The 17,129-nt window shown below is 41.5% G+C and overlaps 1 protein-coding gene across 3 annotated transcripts in view; it reads left to right on the top strand.

Moving 5' to 3' along the window:
- kiaa1217 (KIAA1217 ortholog) overlaps positions 1–17,011 on the top strand; it is a 124,228-nt gene extending 107,217 nt beyond the window's left edge. For 2 of the 3 annotated variants that reach the window (XM_084747644.1, XM_084747645.1), the window contains 13 exons: positions 419–558; positions 1,164–1,339; positions 4,096–4,226; positions 5,154–5,301; positions 6,874–7,357; positions 7,599–7,794; positions 7,881–8,170; positions 8,273–8,422; positions 8,731–8,853; positions 11,196–11,276; positions 11,375–13,006; positions 13,526–13,657; positions 15,355–17,011. In XM_084747644.1, the coding sequence (XP_084603770.1) occupies positions 419–558; positions 1,164–1,339; positions 4,096–4,226; positions 5,154–5,301; positions 6,874–7,357; positions 7,599–7,794; positions 7,881–8,170; positions 8,273–8,422; positions 8,731–8,853; positions 11,196–11,276; positions 11,375–13,006; positions 13,526–13,657; positions 15,355–15,915 (4,244 nt within the window). In that variant the 3' untranslated portion in view covers positions 15,916–17,011. The remainder of the gene's footprint in view (positions 1–418; positions 559–1,163; positions 1,340–4,095; positions 4,227–5,153; positions 5,302–6,873; positions 7,358–7,598; positions 7,795–7,880; positions 8,171–8,272; positions 8,423–8,730; positions 8,854–11,195; positions 11,277–11,374; positions 13,007–13,525; positions 13,658–15,354) is intronic. The other variant, XM_084747643.1, reaches the window with a different exon arrangement.
- The last annotated feature ends 118 nt before the right edge of the window (positions 17,012–17,129 follow it).

The following is a 17,129-nucleotide window of genomic DNA, read 5'->3' as shown; positions in this document are numbered from 1 at the left end:
TAAAGGTCATTAGAGTCAAAGTCATGCTGGAGTTTTTGAAAGAATTGAATTAAATTATTATTGTTGTTGGCCATTAAGGGACTTTCACCCAAACCATAAATATTAGCTCCTTTGGTTTCCATGGTTTCAACCTCGTCTCCATTCCTAGCGGCGTCTGAAATGGTGAAATCAGTTGACAGACATTTCAGAGGTGCAGCCAATATAAGTGCAATCAATATAGCTGTGCTTATTGTGCAGGAAAAAGAGAGTTCATTCCGTACATTAAGAGCAGTGAGTGTCGCCAGAGAATATTCGTTTGCAGACAGGTTTCAACATGTGCATATGACTGAAACTAAACTTGTTTTGTTTGTTGTCAACTGTTTGTATTGACATTTATCTTGCAACAAGCAATAACATGTTTTACTTCCCCCTCATACAGGCGGCTCCCCAGTCTTGGCTCCCAAGAGCAATGCAGCCCCGTTAGACAAGAGCTCAGTTCCTCTGAAAGTCAACCTCCTGCAGTTCAGGAAGAACGTTTCTGACCTCAGGATGCAACTCCATCAGATGAGGCAGCTGCAGGCAAGACCTCTGTCTCCTCTTAATTTATTTTGAGTGTAATGTTTTTGTAGCTATACAGTCATCATGAATTTGCTGCCTGCAATATGTTCCAAAAAAGTTAGAACAGGGGCAAAAGGCTAACAGGTTGATAACAGGTGATATTGTTTTTTGAAATCACAGATCCTGTATCCTTCAGGCTAAAGAGGAGAAGAAACATCCACATTATTTAGAGTGCTAACTTCAAAAGGCAGCATCTGTGATAGTATGGGGTGCGTTAGTGTTCATGGCATCATGGGTAACTGTTGAATTTGTGAAGGCCCCTTAATGCTGAAAGGTACATACAGGTTTTGGAGCAACATACGCTGCCATCCAGGCAATGTCTTTTTTAGAGATGTCCCTGCTTATTTCAGAAAGACAGTGCCAAGACTCATTCTGCACATCTTACAACAGTGTGGTTTCATAGTAAAAGAGTTCAGGTACTAGACTGACCTTCCTGCAGTCCAGATCTGTCTCCTATTGAAGTGTCCACACCCCTTTTTAGAATTAGGGTTTTATCTATACAGCTTTGTTTCTCTGCTAGTTTGGGTCCTATAAGACCTCATTCCCACTGTCTGCATCCCCTTCAGCTCCAGAACCAGGAGGCATTGCGAGTCCAGCTGAAGCGGGCAGAGCAGGAGATCAGTGTAAAACTTGCAGAGGCCATGCGGGGTCTGGAGGACCCTGTCCAGAGGCAGAGAGCTTTGGTAGAAGAAGACAGGCACAAGTATTTGGGCCTGGAGGAGAGTGTCCTCACACAACTCAGGTAAGGCTGGCCAAAAGTTACTTCCATAACAGTTTTCGTGTCTTATATAGTCTAAAATGGATTTGGTTGTTTGCATTCATTACTGGATGTTTATTGTTAGGGATTTTTATCCTTTCATTAGAGTCTTGCCCGAGTATTAGAGGCGATTTAGTCCACACCCATGCGGCTCCAGTCAAGGTGCTTCCATTTATAGGAAATCCCCAAAAGGCTTCATTTTTATCAGCTCACCTGTGCTATTCACTCTGAAACTCTTTGACAAGCCAACGCCCTCCAAATTATAGCCCACAGGTTTATACAGGCAAGCAGTGCTGCCTGCGTCTCCGAGACAGCAGACTGGAACAATGGACCCAACTGTGGAGTAACTTCTCGCTGCACTGCTCTTATTTTAATTCAGTCGCCTCATCATGCCAACAGGGAGCAGTAATTGAATCCTTTTATTTGGATGTTTACAGGCAAGGTCAAACAGCGTCGTCTTAATAAACACACAAACGATAGCGGCTCGTGGAGACTGGGAAATGAGCAGGCGGAAGTCCATGGATTAAACTCACTGTTACTCTTGGTATCCAGCCAGTTGTGAGTCAGCAAAACACGGCTGCTGGCACTTTAAATAAGGCTCGGTAATTAGGGCTGCTTGGCTTTAAGACCAGTGGGAGAGTCTGGTGTGAAAACCACTGCCCTCTCAAGAGGAAAACTACATCTATCATGACCTATAAGGGCACATTTTGTACCATTTTGCAACTCATTGGCAACAAAAAAAGCCTCAGTATTTTAAATTATGAAACTAGTACTACGTGGAATAGTTTGCTGGTCATACAAGGAGAGGAATATTTTAAAAGGCAAGGAAAACAGATTAGTCCCAGAAGTTTTAAACAGGATAGTTTGTCAGTGGACAGTTGTTGCTGTAACTTCCAGTTAACAGCAGTGATTTACAGTGCTGTATGAAAGAGATCATGTAAAGTGCATGATGATTTCTCAAGCAAATGCTATATTAAAGGGATAGTTCAGATTATTTGAAGTGGGGTTGTATGAAATACTGAGTACCAGTATGGAAGCTAAGCAATGTACTGCCGGGGACAAGGTTAGTAACAACAGATATTAGTCTGATTGGTTAGGAGAGAGTGATATTTGGCTTATGTAACAGTGGTTTCCTGTTGAAAAAAGCCTGTCTGACAGCAGCGTAAAGCAGTGATTATAGTGTACACTTAAACTGATATTGAATTTTTTAGGTAGGCCTTTTTTGGGGCAGCAAAAAATGTTTTGCTGGTCCCATCCATAGCAGTACATTGCTTAGCCTCTTACTCTGGGACTCCTGCTGCTTTTCCAAAGCGACCATCTAGTGTAGGTAATACACTGACTATCAATTAGGGGTGTAAGAAAATATCAATACACATAAGCAAAATGATGTTTTGTGATACCATATCCATTCTCAAAAACACTGCCTTGTGATATTGTGATACAGGCAATTATCAGTCATTTTTTTTTATTTTTTCACAATTTTCTGACATTTCATAGACCCAAAGGACTAATTCATTAATCGAGAAAATAATTAATCGACAATGAAAATAATTATTAGTTGCAGCTCTAATACTATGACCGTCCAAAATTTGGTGAAAATAACATATATCACCTTGCTTACAGTATCACAATATATTGCAATTTACTAAGTTGTAACCACTGTATCGTGATCCGTATCGTATCACCGGATTCTTGCCAATACACAGCCCTACTATCAAAAAGTACCTCATACAACCTCACTTCAGATTATCCAAACTATCCCTTTAAGTATTTTATGTGGGTATTTGGGAAGGTGGGCTCTTCTACTCTGACTCACAGATGTACTTTATGAAGATACGCTGTATCTGTTTTTGTGTGTGGGAAGCCTGATATAAAAGGAAAATCAGTTTTCTTTGTCCTCAGCTGGAGTTTCCCATCATCATTCTTATTACCAACAGGCCTTGGCATAGGGGGACATTTAACACACTGGCTCCTTATTGCCTTTCCCACTCCCTTTAGGGGACTTCTATAAAAGAGTTTTTCTCAAGGGTACCTGGCCACAATGAAACACCCTCTCATGCAATCCAACGCTGCACACAATGTTATCATTCGGCACATTTCCCCGCGGAGGAGCCATTTTTCCCGAGCACTGGGACGGCTGTGAAGCGGCACGATATCTTTTCTATGTGAGGAAGTGCTCGCTCACAAATAAACCCTCAGTCAGTGTGCAAACACTTGTGGTTTTGGGATGAGATCCAATCTAATCTAGACTAAGCAATCTAATGTAGACGGGGAAGTGAACTGCAGAGTGGAAATGTTTATTGTCAGTGTTAATACTTGGACATATCTTAAATATGATCAATTTTTTTCCTCTTTTTTGTTGATCATGTTCCAAAGTCTGATCTCACCTTTCCTCATTCAGTGTCATTGCATGATCTTACAGATAAATGATAGTGTTCTGCCCCCTGGTGTTCATAAAGAGTAAATAAAATGTTAATAGTAGTGTGGAAATGTATTCTTTCATCTGTTTATTTAATTGTGACCAAGTAGATAAATGTCAATATAATAGAAACAAATAGTTCCTCAAATGGAATAACACTTTTAGATGAAAACTCATGAGCTTGCATTCATTTTTCATTTCTGCCATTGAACATACTGCATACACTTTATATTTGTCAATGATGGTTCCATACATTATTTATGAAAAACTGTATCTTCTCTCTCAACTCAAAATTTTTTGTGCATTTTGTTTGTGTCTGCAGTGAGCTGGAGCAGTATGTAGTCTCTCTGCAGAAAGACTCAGCAGCAACACACAGAGTAGTGACCCTGAAGGACGTGGAGGAGGGAGCGGTGACTCTGAGGAAGGTGGGAGAGTCTCTGGCAGGGCTTAAAGGTAAGACAAAAGAAAATATTCTCACTGCTGTAAACAACATATAATACGACCCCCTGTTCAGAACTGCTTCTAGTGAAGTTTTTTAGTCACTGTAATTAAACAACAGTGCAGAACCTGCACATCAAATGTATGAAAGTAAAGTACAAAATCTGGTATGAGAAAATGTATTTAATTAAAGTACAAGTAAACTGTAACTTGTAGATATGAAAACACATTCTATACAAATTGATATTATCACATTTTAGGTATTTAATAGTGTCAATATGGGTCTGACCTTAACTCTGCTGTTGTTCATAGTTGTGATATATTTTTATAATGTCATATTATAACAATATAGGTTATTGTGTTATAATGTAAAATGTTTTGTTTTAACAGTATTATCACATTATCACAGAAAACTGTTCACATCATAGTGTACTGTATCAAGAAAGGTTTCTTCTTAAAATGTGATACTATCTTGTTATAAAAAGAAACTTTTCAAATTATAACATGATGCTGATCTGTCCTCTTTTTTTCTGGTGTGGAAGCCATATGTTTCCTTACAAAATACTCAAAAGTAATTAAATCTGTGTTTTAAATACAATTAATGGAAATAGTGCTCATCTCTGATAGTTAGTAAGTGAAAACTGCACTGTCTTCTCAGTGGTGATTGTTTTTATATATTTTTTTAATTGTCCAACAAAGCTATTTCTGTGTAACTTTTTTCAAAGGTAGTAATGTGTCCCATTGAACAGCTACGGTGGGTCACAATACCTGAAATGAGCTGCTAATGTAAACTTAAGAGCCGCAAGGTCATGACAGTCTTTATTCTGACGCCATCAGAAATATCACTGTAGACAGTGTCAGACTTAAAAAAATGGGATTGGTCAAAAATGTTCTAAAACAACTGCTGTGCCTGTCTCTCTGTGTGATTTTTTTTTTCTTCAGGAGAGTTCCCAGCCCTACAGACCAGAATGCGGGCTGTGCTCAGGGTGGAGGTGGAAGCTGTCAAGTTTTTGAAGGAGGAGCCTCATAAACTGGACAGCATGCTGAAACGGGTCAAGAGCCTGACTGACACACTCAGCAGTCTGAGAAGGTAGACGAATGATGGATTAAAAAAAATCAGTCAGTGGCGATGAAGTAGGGATCGGGAGCAGAGGGTATAGGGGCTGAGAGTGAGAGTGGGAACTGAAGATGAAAACAAAAAGCACTCTGCAGAGCTTCACACAGGGCTCTATGATGTGGGAGATTGTACTATTTGATTATACTGGCAGGCCGGCCTTCATCCCATCAAAGAGGTCATTCCGTGTGGACAGAAAAGTGTGGCGTCCATCACCTTCACTGAACCGATAAGTGAATTAATGTGGTGGACACTGCAGAGCCTCATTTCCATTTTAATATGTCACAGATACCAAATTCACTCTCGACTTTTCACTCTCCCTCCATGACTCTCATGTCTTCTACCGGAAACATGCCCAGCTGCCAAACCATAAGACACTGTATTAAAGCTTTTGGAGGTGTTTTGACCCTGCATGTCAGAATTAATTAAACTTTTTTTGTCCACTTTATTTTAGGGATGAGCAAACAAACACACCACAAATACAAATACTAGTAATTTTGGTTGCAAAACAGAATTCTATCAATGTTAGGTAATTTTTTAAGTGTAACTTCTAAGTAAGTGACCTCTTTTGAGTTGCACCAGCAAAGATTAATTTTTAAACCACATCATGGCTTAACTTTAAATTATGTTGCATCAAACTTTAAAACTTACTTGAATTTTAATAATTTTATTAAATTTTAACCTAAATCCTAAACCTAAATCTTTAAACATCAGCTGAGTTTTTACTCAAAACCTAGATTAAATTTAATTCTGTTGCACCAAAACTTCAAGTATTAACATTAAACATACATTTGAGGAGATTTAACTTTTAAAAATGAGTTCCTTTGAGTTCCTCAAAGAAAGTGAGGCGACCGACTCAGCCCAATTGAGTTTTATGATCCATCTCTTCTTTCTTCCACGCAGACCATGTGTTAAAACAATCTGCCACTTTTTTGCCTTACTGTGCTGTTGTTTGTTCTTCTGTTATTTGGGTATATTGCTCCACTAATTCGGCAAACAAGTTTTCATCGAGGGAGGAGAAATTAGAGTTTTTTTGAGTGGCCATCATGAGTGGGCTAACTAGGCTAACTCACTTTCTCACCCAGCTTGCAAGCAATTTAATGTTTCGTTAACTGTTTAGCTATTTTAATTTGTTAGCTAGGAAGGTTCTGTTAACTTTTCAGCTAGCTAGCAAACAGTGGAACATTTTCGTAGGAAATACCGCACAGCCAAAAGTTAAACATTTCCCCCTCTCTTTTATACTTAATAGGTCTTTTTTTTTTCCAGTTGATCCTTACTGTTCAATTTTTAATCTTCTATTTTCTGGCCATATTGCAAGTTTATTTTGGTCAACAAGCTATTCTAAAAGAAGGAGAAATAATAATTTCAAATCTGGATTTACTCATTTTAACCCTTGTTTGCAAAGAACTAATTTTAGATTTAATTATCTTTGTTGGTGCAACTAGTGTAGTAAGAATGTAAGTTGTTGAGAAAGTCTTACACTTGAGGATTTTTAACCAGTGTCTTCAATGTGGTTTGTATCACATACTGTTCTACTCCTCTCTGCAGATGTGCTACTGAGGGCTCACAGAAAGGACTTGATCCTTCTGTTAATGTCCCAGTGAGCAACAGCCCTTCAGTAGCAGCAGCAGTAGCAGAAGCCCCTGCAGAGGCTCCCCCTGCATCAGCCCCACTGGAGCCCCAGAGCTCCACCATCAAGTCCGAGGTGATGCCTTCCTCTCCTGTGGTCATCCATCATGTCCAGAGCTCCCCGGTCCACATGCAGCAGTCCCAGCAGTCTGCAGCCTTGACAGCTCAGCCCAGTCCACCGCTCACCCCGAACCCCTCTCACACCCCAAGTCCCAACCTGAGCAAGAGTCAAGGCCGGGAATCTCCTAAGGGAGCAGCTGTGGATCCACCGAGTCCTGCCCGTCAAAAGAAGACACATGGGAACCCAGTTAATAACGGCAACAGCACTGCCAACCAGGGTCTCGTCATAGAGGAGCTCCAGAACAGTCAGGACAAGAGCAAAAACAGAGCTATGTCCATAGAGGTATGCTTTCCAGTAGTCATTTGGTTTTAATTTATTTTTATCCAGCATAGTAAAGCAATTGCTCTAATTAGCATCCTGGAAATGTCAGCTCTGTTACTCTGGCTTTATTTAGCCCTTTCAGACTCCTGTGGTTAATATTTGTTGTTGTTGTTGTAAGAATAAAATTCTCTTGCAGAGCTTCTACAGAATCAGAGAGTCTTGTTAGGAACTTTGTCTGTCTGTTTTTATTTTCACCCTGTAGGCAGCAGAGAAGAAGTGGGAAGAGAAGAGGCAGAACTTCGGTCAATATGATGGGAAAGAATTTGAGAAGATCCTCCAGGAGGCCCAAGCCAATATGATGAAGGGCATTCCCAGTCTAGATATTGAAGAGAACCCAGGACTGCCCCCCGCTCCCACTGGAGAACAAGCAGATAACAACCCTGTGGAGTCACCGTCAGGTACAAATCTAACACAACTTTAAGACACTTTAAGACACACACATGGGCTCTAACTCTAACTTAATATCTGTTATTTTGTCTGACAGAGGAGCTTCAGTCTGAGCCTCCCTCTGACAAACCATCCAAGAAGATCCCTGAGAAACTCCTGAAGCCTGTGATGGAAAAAACAGCCAAACCTGCACTGGAGAAGCCCTCCAAGACTGCCACCAAGACAGCGGCCACTGACAGTTTGACCAGGCAGGGGTCCGAAAAGTCCAGCAAGTCCCCACCGCCTCCTCCTCCCAGGAAGACCTACCCTAGCTCAAGCTCAGGCATGACCACCACACGCTCTGGGGAGGTGGTCTACACCAGCAGGAAGGAGTCCGTCTCGACTCAGGTCAGTCCGATAGGACTTGTGAAATGTGTTTAAACAGTGACTCTCTTTTATTGCACGCAAACAGAAATATAAAAATCATTTGCCTGTCACAAATCCTAACAGGAGGGTGAAGAGGAGACTCCACCTCCCACTCCCAAGCCCACCAAGGTTCCACCAGAGACTAAGCCGAAGCCAGCCACGCCTCCCCCTGTCACTGCTTCTGTTACTGGAGAAGAGGAGGACGAAGGGGACAAGATCATGGCAGAGCTCCAGGTTAGAAGCATATGTAACTCACACACATACATGCACACATTCACTCACACATGTCAACAGGTGTAATGCTGGCTAGATTTTTCTGATTTTTTTCTGCATTGCGGGTGTGGGTTGCTTGTCATTTCTTCCCGTGGTGGTTGACCTTCTCAGAAGTGGCAAACGATGAACACTGACAACTGCCAAACTCCTTGATTTTGAATCTCTCACGTGTGGGTTTTTTTAACTTTGGCAAAGGCGAAGATACTCAAACTTCTTCCCTCCTCAAAATCCTTTTCCCTACTCCCCCTTCACTTTTCTCCACTCTTTAGGTTTTCCAGAAGTGCACAGTAAAGGATGTAGGGGTGAAAAATTCTGTAGAAACCACCCCTCGAATTGAACCGCAAATCAGAGAACTAAGACCAGGGCCCTTATTGCCCCTCAAAGAGAAAAAGGTAAAATATTCATCGCCGTGCAGCTACCCAGCTAACTGCCTGCCTCTGCCAACTGTCTGATACAATCGATGGCTGTGTCTTAACCCTTCTACAACTTTTGCACCCTTGCTTTGGCTCGAGAGAAACCTGTAACAGCTGCCTCCAAAAAGCACCTTTCCTTGCCGCCTCAGTTTCCTTCCCTCTTGTGATTCTGCTGGATTTCACAGCTTGAATATTTCAGGATTAAGTCTGCATAAAATGAAGCCTCTGAAAAGATGCTGTGTCTCTTGTGCGTCTGGACCAGACAATGATGTGTTTTGCCACTGATTTAATTATCACTTGTCTTTTCCTCCAAATCAATAAAGACCTCGGCACTGTATTCTACAGGCAATTGAATCGTCTTGTGTCTTTCTTTCTCAAAATCAACATAACTAATATTTCTTAAATTCATTGACAATTGAGAGAAACTACATAGTTAAAACTCATTTTGCTGACACAACCTGTTTTTGCAGACTTGGTTCACTAGAGGTCAGTCTGGCCACTTTGCATGCTACTCTCCCCACTTATATCTTTCTGAGGAATCACTTTTCCTGTTTCTCTTTGTCTTTGCACAACTTCACCTCAGTGTGCTTTCCAAGCTTTACACCTACTGTTTATAACCAGCACAACCCCATAATACTTTTCACATTTAGTTTAAACAATACACACATGTAATATGATTTTGTCAATCAGTGCGACAAAGAGGACGGATATGTTCAAGTGCAACAAATTTAACTTGTTGGCAGCCAAGATTGTTAAAGGTGCAGTGTGAATCTTAAGTACTCATCTCTGTGTTTCAAGGGACAGTTCCCCCTAAATCAAAATTTATATTTTCCCCTGGCCTGCTATTTATTCATCTAGATTGGTTTGGTGTGAGGTGCAGAATTTTGCTGATTTTTTTTTATCAGCCATAGAGATGTCTGCCTTCTCTCACATATAATGGAACAGGGTGGCACTCGGTGACAACAAAAATATTTTGAAAAAATCAACAGTAATGTGCTACTCAAGATAACCCACAGACTTTGTTGTGAGTACTTTCATGTAGGAACTGTTTTCTTTGTACCATCCCCCAACTGCATGATTGTGCAGAAGGAAGTGTGCATCTACACATGGAGGTGAGGCTTATGCTTGTGATGGAGAGGGATGTAAATATTAATGGCGTCTTCCATGGCTGAGCTGTAACTTCTCGTCCGTGAGCAGATGCAGGTTTCCCTCTTAGGTTGGGTGATGTCTATCAAATTGGCATTTGGCAATGTCAACAGTGAAACATCACTCTGCAAAAAAGAAACACAGACTGGACTGTTTTAATAAGAAAATAATAAATGGGGTGTGGAGATAAAATGTTAGTGCAACAACCAATAGCCACAGCTCCTTATTATTCATCCACATGTCGAAAATGGAATGAATCTCCTGCCTGTCTGCAAGTCTGAGGGGACACACTACCTCAAACACAGAAGGCTTTTAAATCACAATTATATGATAGTAGAGGGCTCAGTAGTTGATAACTGTTAGCCCAGCCCTACGTCCTTCTTCACAGTGACATAGTTGGCAGGTACATTTCTGTAGAAAGAGTAGTTCCTACATGAAACTGCTCACTAACTTGAGTTTTTCAAATGTAATTTTTTTTGTGCCTTAAACACCACAAGCAGAGTGCTATCTCGTTCCCTTATTTATCCAATATCTCCAAAATTAGGCAATTCACACCAAAACAATCTACAGGTAAGAGGAAAAATGTGAGTCCTTTCCCCTCCCTTCAACATAGAGGTATTTGAGTATAATAATAGCATAGCATAAAATATTGCACATGAGTTAATGTTGCAAAGATTTTGGCCCAGATAGAAGTGCAAAGTAGGCTTAGAGGTGTTTTCCATGGTATCAAGGGTGCGTTCTGTGCGAACAAGACAGGAAACAGGATGTATAACGGTCAGTACATAAATTGCTAGAATCCAGAGAGAAACTGACTAAACTAACTGTAAAAAGACAAGGTTTAGCCATCAATAAGTAGCTGTTGTAGTGATTTGGCTGTTGTAAATAAAGCGGCTTATAGTCTTAGTTTTTAAACAGTGATATTTATTTATTTTCTCCTGCATGCATTCTGACATACAGCATTTAATCTCAGAAAGTGATCATACGGTATGAAACTGGAGTCAGTCTTAGCAATACGTTCTGTAAATAATTTGCTATTGCCCTGTAGCAGGTAACTGCCCAATGCAGTGTTGACACTGTGGTTACTACTGCAATTAATTATATGAATTCACAGTTAATCCAAAGCAGCCTGACTCACCAGTTGCACAGTAATATTATTCCCTCACACACTGTCCTAGCAGAGCTCAGAGCCCAGTCGAGAGGATAAAGAACCAGACACAGATGAAAATGGCAATACTACTGTCCGACAGAGCCAAGGGGTATGTGTGACTTTTATTTATTAACACTATCTTCATGTATAGTTAACATATGCTCTAGGTTATGACAGATCTCTAACAGTCATTCCTTCATTTCTCAGGTCATATACTATGTGACTGGCCAGATTCCCAAAGAGCAGCCACCCCCACCAGGATCGGAAGAAACCCCTGAACACCGGGAGCCCACACAGCCTCCATCACAGGTGTCAAATGTCAATGCTAATGACAATTCTCCAAGCCAGCAGCAGCAGCAGACACCGCCACAGTCTCCACCACCGAAATCACCTCCACCTATATCACCTAAGCCTGTGGGACTAAAAGGATTCAAACTTCCAAAGAAGCAAGTTAAACGCTCTGAGTCCTTGAAGACCAGTGCAGAAATGGAGAAGGGAAAAATCCTCAACAAAATTAACACCGAAAAGAAAAGCATAGTCACCCAGAAGCATGTTTCTTCTAGTAAAAATATAATACCTGAGCTTGTGGCAACCACAGCAACCAGTAATGAGATAGAGGTGCCTAAAAGTTCTGTTGCTCCACCAAAAAAGACTCCTAGTGAGGACAGTGAGCCACCTAAAGCTAACCACGAGGAGGATAATGAGGAGGCTAGTCTTAGTCCTGATTTGCCAGGAGAAGAGGCGCCTCCACCCCCTGACAACATAGCATTTATGATCACTAACACCAAAGTTCAGGCTCTGTCCTGTGGTGAGTACCAGGAACTGGTCAACGCCAAGAAAGGAAGTGTTCAGACTGTAACTGTAGGTAGCGCCGCTAACCGAGGGAACACCACAGTGGATCCCACTGTGCCACAGGATAATGGCTTCAACAAGAAGCCTGTCATCATCATTTTTGATGAGCCCATGGACATCCGTTCAGCTTACAAGCGCCTGTCCACCATCTTTGAATGTGAGGAGGAGCTGGACAGGATGCTAGCAGAAGAACGCATTGAGGAGGAGAGTGAGGAGTCTGACACAGAAAGGAGTGGTGGGCTGAAGGTAAACGCCGGAGAGACTGAGGTTGTTGATGACAACAAGGTCAGCTCTACACAGGTCGCGGCAGACCACATTAGCTTGTCATCCTCATCTTCATCTTCAATCTCTGACAGCGGAGTTAACTTAGACTCAAATGGTGATGCCAAGCAGGACGGTAAGAAGAAGTTCAAGTTTAAGTTCCCCAAGAAACAGCTGGCAGCACTGACCCAGGCGATTCGCACTGGCACCAAGTCAGGCAAGAAGACTTTACAGGTGGTTGTGTATGAAGATGAGGAGGAAAGCGATGGTACTATCAGGCAGCACAAAGAAGCAAAGAGATTTGAGATCGCACGCTCCAAATCCTTCGCAGACAAGGTAGCAAGCTCGAGCGCCCTGAAGAGACAGAACTCCGACTCCCTTGGCAGGACGAGTGAGATCCGGAAGAACACCTACAAGACACTGGACAGCCTGGAGCAGACCATCAAGCAGCTGGAGACCACTATCAGTGAGATGGGACCACACTCCCCTGGGGAGCCGCCGGTCAGCACGGAAGAATCTAAAGCAGAGAATGGGAAAAGCTCAGAAGGAGTGGGGCTGAAGAGGTCTTCCTCTCTCCCTACCTCCAGAGGGTCAGGCCCTAAGGTACCCAGCAAAAATTCACTGCAGAAGAAGACTAAACCTCAGCTCCTTCCTCGCCCTGTAGTCATCCCTACTACTACCACCACCACCACCATTGTCCCCAGTGCCCCCAGCACCGTACAACAGGTCTCTCTCTAGCTCTTGTTGCTCCGGGAGGCTTTGGGTCCTTCTTTTTCAGTTTACCTTCACTCCAACCCCTAACCACTGAAATTACAAAATCATTAATCCACTCCACAGGTGCTTGGAAACAGTGGAAATGCCCCCTGTGGCTTTCTCCCTCTGTGAAATCATGGTGACATGATTGGGGGTGGCATTTGTTGGGTTCCTGGCTACCATATTCCTCCTTCAGTTCATTGCTAAAACTCTGAGGTTTTCAGCAAGTGGCAAACTCATCATCAAAGACACTCATGATGATTAAGCACTGATATCTTCCTTGTTCTTGACTGCATGTACTACTGTGTATTGACTTTAAAGTTTATGGTCTCACTGGGTGCATGATCTTTCACTGGTGTTGATCTTTGAGGTGTTAAATGAGGCTCTTTGACCTGTCAGTGCCTTGATTTTTCATACTTCCTATGTGGTGTGTGTTTTTTTCTTTCTTTTGTTTTATTTCTTCTTTTGTTTTTCGTTTGGATCCCCTTGCAGAACACCAGTGTCGCTTCCCCTACTAGTCGGATGCCCGTCCCTTTGTCTGCGAAGTCCAGGCAGTCACCGGGTACTACTGACAAAGCAGGAAAACAGCAAAAACTGCAGGACGCTCAGAGGCAGTTCCGACAGGTAGTTTTACTGTAGGGCCTTACCAGAGACTAGAAGAAACAAACATATAGGGATCGAAAACATGAGGCATGTATTATTAGGGAAAAAAAGACTACCAAAGCTGTGAGATTTGAAGTGTTTTGAAAAAAAAAAAAAAAGTCACCATGGTGGCGACTGTGGATCTGTTATGTTTCTCTCGAGTCCGCTCTGACAAGAAGGCATGCTTGACTCTTGACTGTTACCCCATAACATCACTGTACTGTATGCTTTTGCATGTCCACACTGCTCATGGTTTCACTGTGTTGGTGACTAAACAAAACAAAAAGATGGAAAAATGGCAAAGAAAAGTGGAATCCTATCCTGTCATCACCTGAGTTGTCATCACATCTCCAGTTCCCATCACAGCTGAGTTCCTAAACAGTGTTGCCAAAATCCCAGGATGCTTATGGCTATGTTAAAGTACAAACCTAACTGACATTTTGGCTATGCACCTTCCTTCTCACAATGCACCTCTGCTCAAACCAACATCACTGCATAGCTTCTTAACCTCACGGTGACATATTTCCTTACCCTCAAGACCTCACCACGACTCACCATCTTGCACCGTCAGTTTCAGTGGAAGTACTGGCCCACATTTCCCCTGTCCGCTCTCACTCTTCAAACTCCTAACCCTGTTATCTAATTCTCTCTAATATTCTCTGATTCTCTGATTCTCCCAGCCTTCCTTTGCATCTCTGCCTTATGAATTTCCCCCCACAGCCCCTTTACCTGGCCTAACAATTCTTCTAACGCAGGCAGTCTGTAGAATCTGCCATCGCACTGTCTAACCCAGGGGTTCTCAAAGTGGATCCCCATAGGTTCTTGAGGGAGTCCAAGGGGTCCTCAGCCAGAAGGGGAATTATTTTAACTGTAATTCCATCCAGAAGTACAGAAGCTTAGAATGTGCATACTTGAGAGTTGTTATCTCAAGATAACAACATCATGAACCTGTTATAACAAGAAAATGAGCTTTGTTATCTCAAGATAACAATATTATTAACCTGTTATCACGAGAAAACGAGCCTTGTTATCACAAGAAAGTAAGACTTGTTATCTCAAGAAAACAAAATTATTATCTTGTTCTCATGAGAGCTTTGTTATGTCGAAATAACAAAATTATTAACTTGTTATCACGAGAGCTTTGTTATGTCGAAATAACAAAATAATTAACCTGTTATCACAAAAAATGACATTTGTTATCTCGAGATAAAAAAATTATTAACTGGCGCTCTCGAAATAATGGCATTACAAAAGAACTGCAAGTACTGCCATTCATCTGCTTCCGTACGTAAGTAATACAGTGACAGAATATATGACATCTAAAAGTTGAGAGATGGGGGACCCTGAGGAAAATCTTGCTGGGGTTCCTAATTTGTGTCAGTTTAGGGGTCCTTGACATGGAAAAGTTTGAGAACCACTGGCCTAACCTTTGCATTGTTCTGTTTCTTGGTAACATGTCTCATGTATCTCACCTTTCTTGTAGTAAAAACAGAGCTTTTATATATGTTGTTATTGGTGTCTTTTAGTTGTGTCTTAGTAATATTAATGTTTGTGTAGTCATAGCGTGTTTCTGTGTGTATAACTTGTAGTTTTTTAACATCGTCTCACCTTTTATATGTATTATTTGACCAGATTTCTTTTTTGACAACCAGTATCTGTTTTGGCATCTCTGTTTGCAGGCTAACGGAAGTGCTAAAAGAGTGGGAGGGGATCATAAAACTACCTCCCCTACTATACCCATCTCTAAAATCCCTGCTTTTTATCCTAGCTCTACTAAAGGCAGCTCCCAGTCTGCACAAAACTCAGATGCTACTAATCCCATTAACCCTTCCTCCTCCTCCTCCTCCTCCTCCTCTTCTTCCTCTTCCTCCTCCTCTGTGACAAAGTCCTCCATACTGTCCGCTCACACTTCTCGTTCCAGTTCCCTACCCTCCTCCCACATCCCCTCCCTGTCTAACGGATCCCTCAAACTCCCCACAGCCTCACAGCACACAGGTAAAGCTCTCTCGTTTCCCTCGCAGACTCAGAATGGTCGAGTGCACTCCTCCTCCTCCTCTTCATTCTCCTCCTCCTCATCCTCCTCCTCCTCCCCCTCCCCTCTGTCGCCCACACCTTTGGGCCCAGGTGGAAAGAGCATCCGCACCATACACACCCCCAGCTTCACCAGCTACAGGTCCCACAACGGCAGCAACGGCAAATCCTGCATCCCAACAGCCACAGCAGCTAAGGACACTACCTAGCCCCATAATCGCCCCTCAGCAGGTAGACCCGGTCATGTGTCATTATATATAGTTTTGGTTTGTTGTTTTTTCTGTTTTTGAAAGTTTTTGTAAAGTATTAAGTGATGCACTCCCCCAGTTCATGTTTTATTTGACACTGGCATTCTCACACCAATGCTTTTATCTCCTTTAAGTTGCATTTTCCACTTGCTTGGATTCTTTCTTGAAGGTGTACCAGATGTTCTGACAAAATATTTTATAATAAACTAAAAAAAATATTTAGTTTTACCACTTTGTAGTTGAAGTGGAAGACTCTCATGGTGTTGAAAATCTATTTTTCTTGCTGTAGCTATGAATAGGGAATATAGAGTTGATGTACAATCACAAAATACCATGTAAAAAATGTTGTTTTATTTTTCAAACCAGAGATTGAATAACCATAGTATATTTAATCTTCTATATTTCTTATGTTGCCAGACATTCAACCCTTGTAAATGCCTTTTTGAGAATGTATACATAATGTATACAGACATTTTAAAGTTGAATTCATTGTTAACTTCTGTTTTCTAAGAGTATTTTCTCATTTTTCACCCATATGAACTGCCAATTTATTTTACAGATGTGTGAAACTGGTATCATGAGTAATACAAGTTTTCATTTTTAGTGTGCCTATTTGCCAAAGTTGTTGTACAATGACTCACTTCAGGCCTAACCCAGTCACAGGATATAGGGAATTTTCATGTGTGATGATGGCTGAAGTTTTGACCTCAGTGTTTGTACTGCTGGTCACGGTTTGTTAAGTTAACATGTATTGTTGTCTAAATGTAAACTGTACTAAAAACAAAGTGATGAATCGGTTCTACCACGTGTAAATAATAAACGCTTCTACTAAGAAAATAAGTAGTTTTTTTAACATACCAAAGTTTATTTGTATGCATGCCTTTCAAATACTTTAGGAGAGTGGTGTAAAAGAAGAATTATGTTTGCACAGATAGATTTTTGTAAATATCTGGTTTTCTCTCATTTTTGTAAAGCTTTAAATCATACTATAAATGAGCAATGTGGTAAAGACAAAACTGTGTTGGAGTAGCAAAAATAAAGACTTGCATGCTTGTAATGCATTGAGCTTTAGTGTTTTTATTTTTTTTGTGTTTGACTTCCTGTTATATTCCTCTCCTCTGCGACTGACTCTACTTCATGTGATGTGTGTGTGATGTGCGTGTGTGTGAGTGTGT

Source organism: Lutjanus erythropterus, chromosome 21 (assembly GCF_056507025.1).
Source record: "Lutjanus erythropterus isolate fLutEry1 chromosome 21, fLutEry1.hap2, whole genome shotgun sequence".
Lineage (NCBI taxonomy): Eukaryota > Metazoa > Chordata > Actinopteri > Lutjaniformes > Lutjanidae > Lutjanus > Lutjanus erythropterus.
Note: the sequence above shows the minus strand (reverse complement) of the source record. Positions and strands in the feature narration are given on the sequence as shown.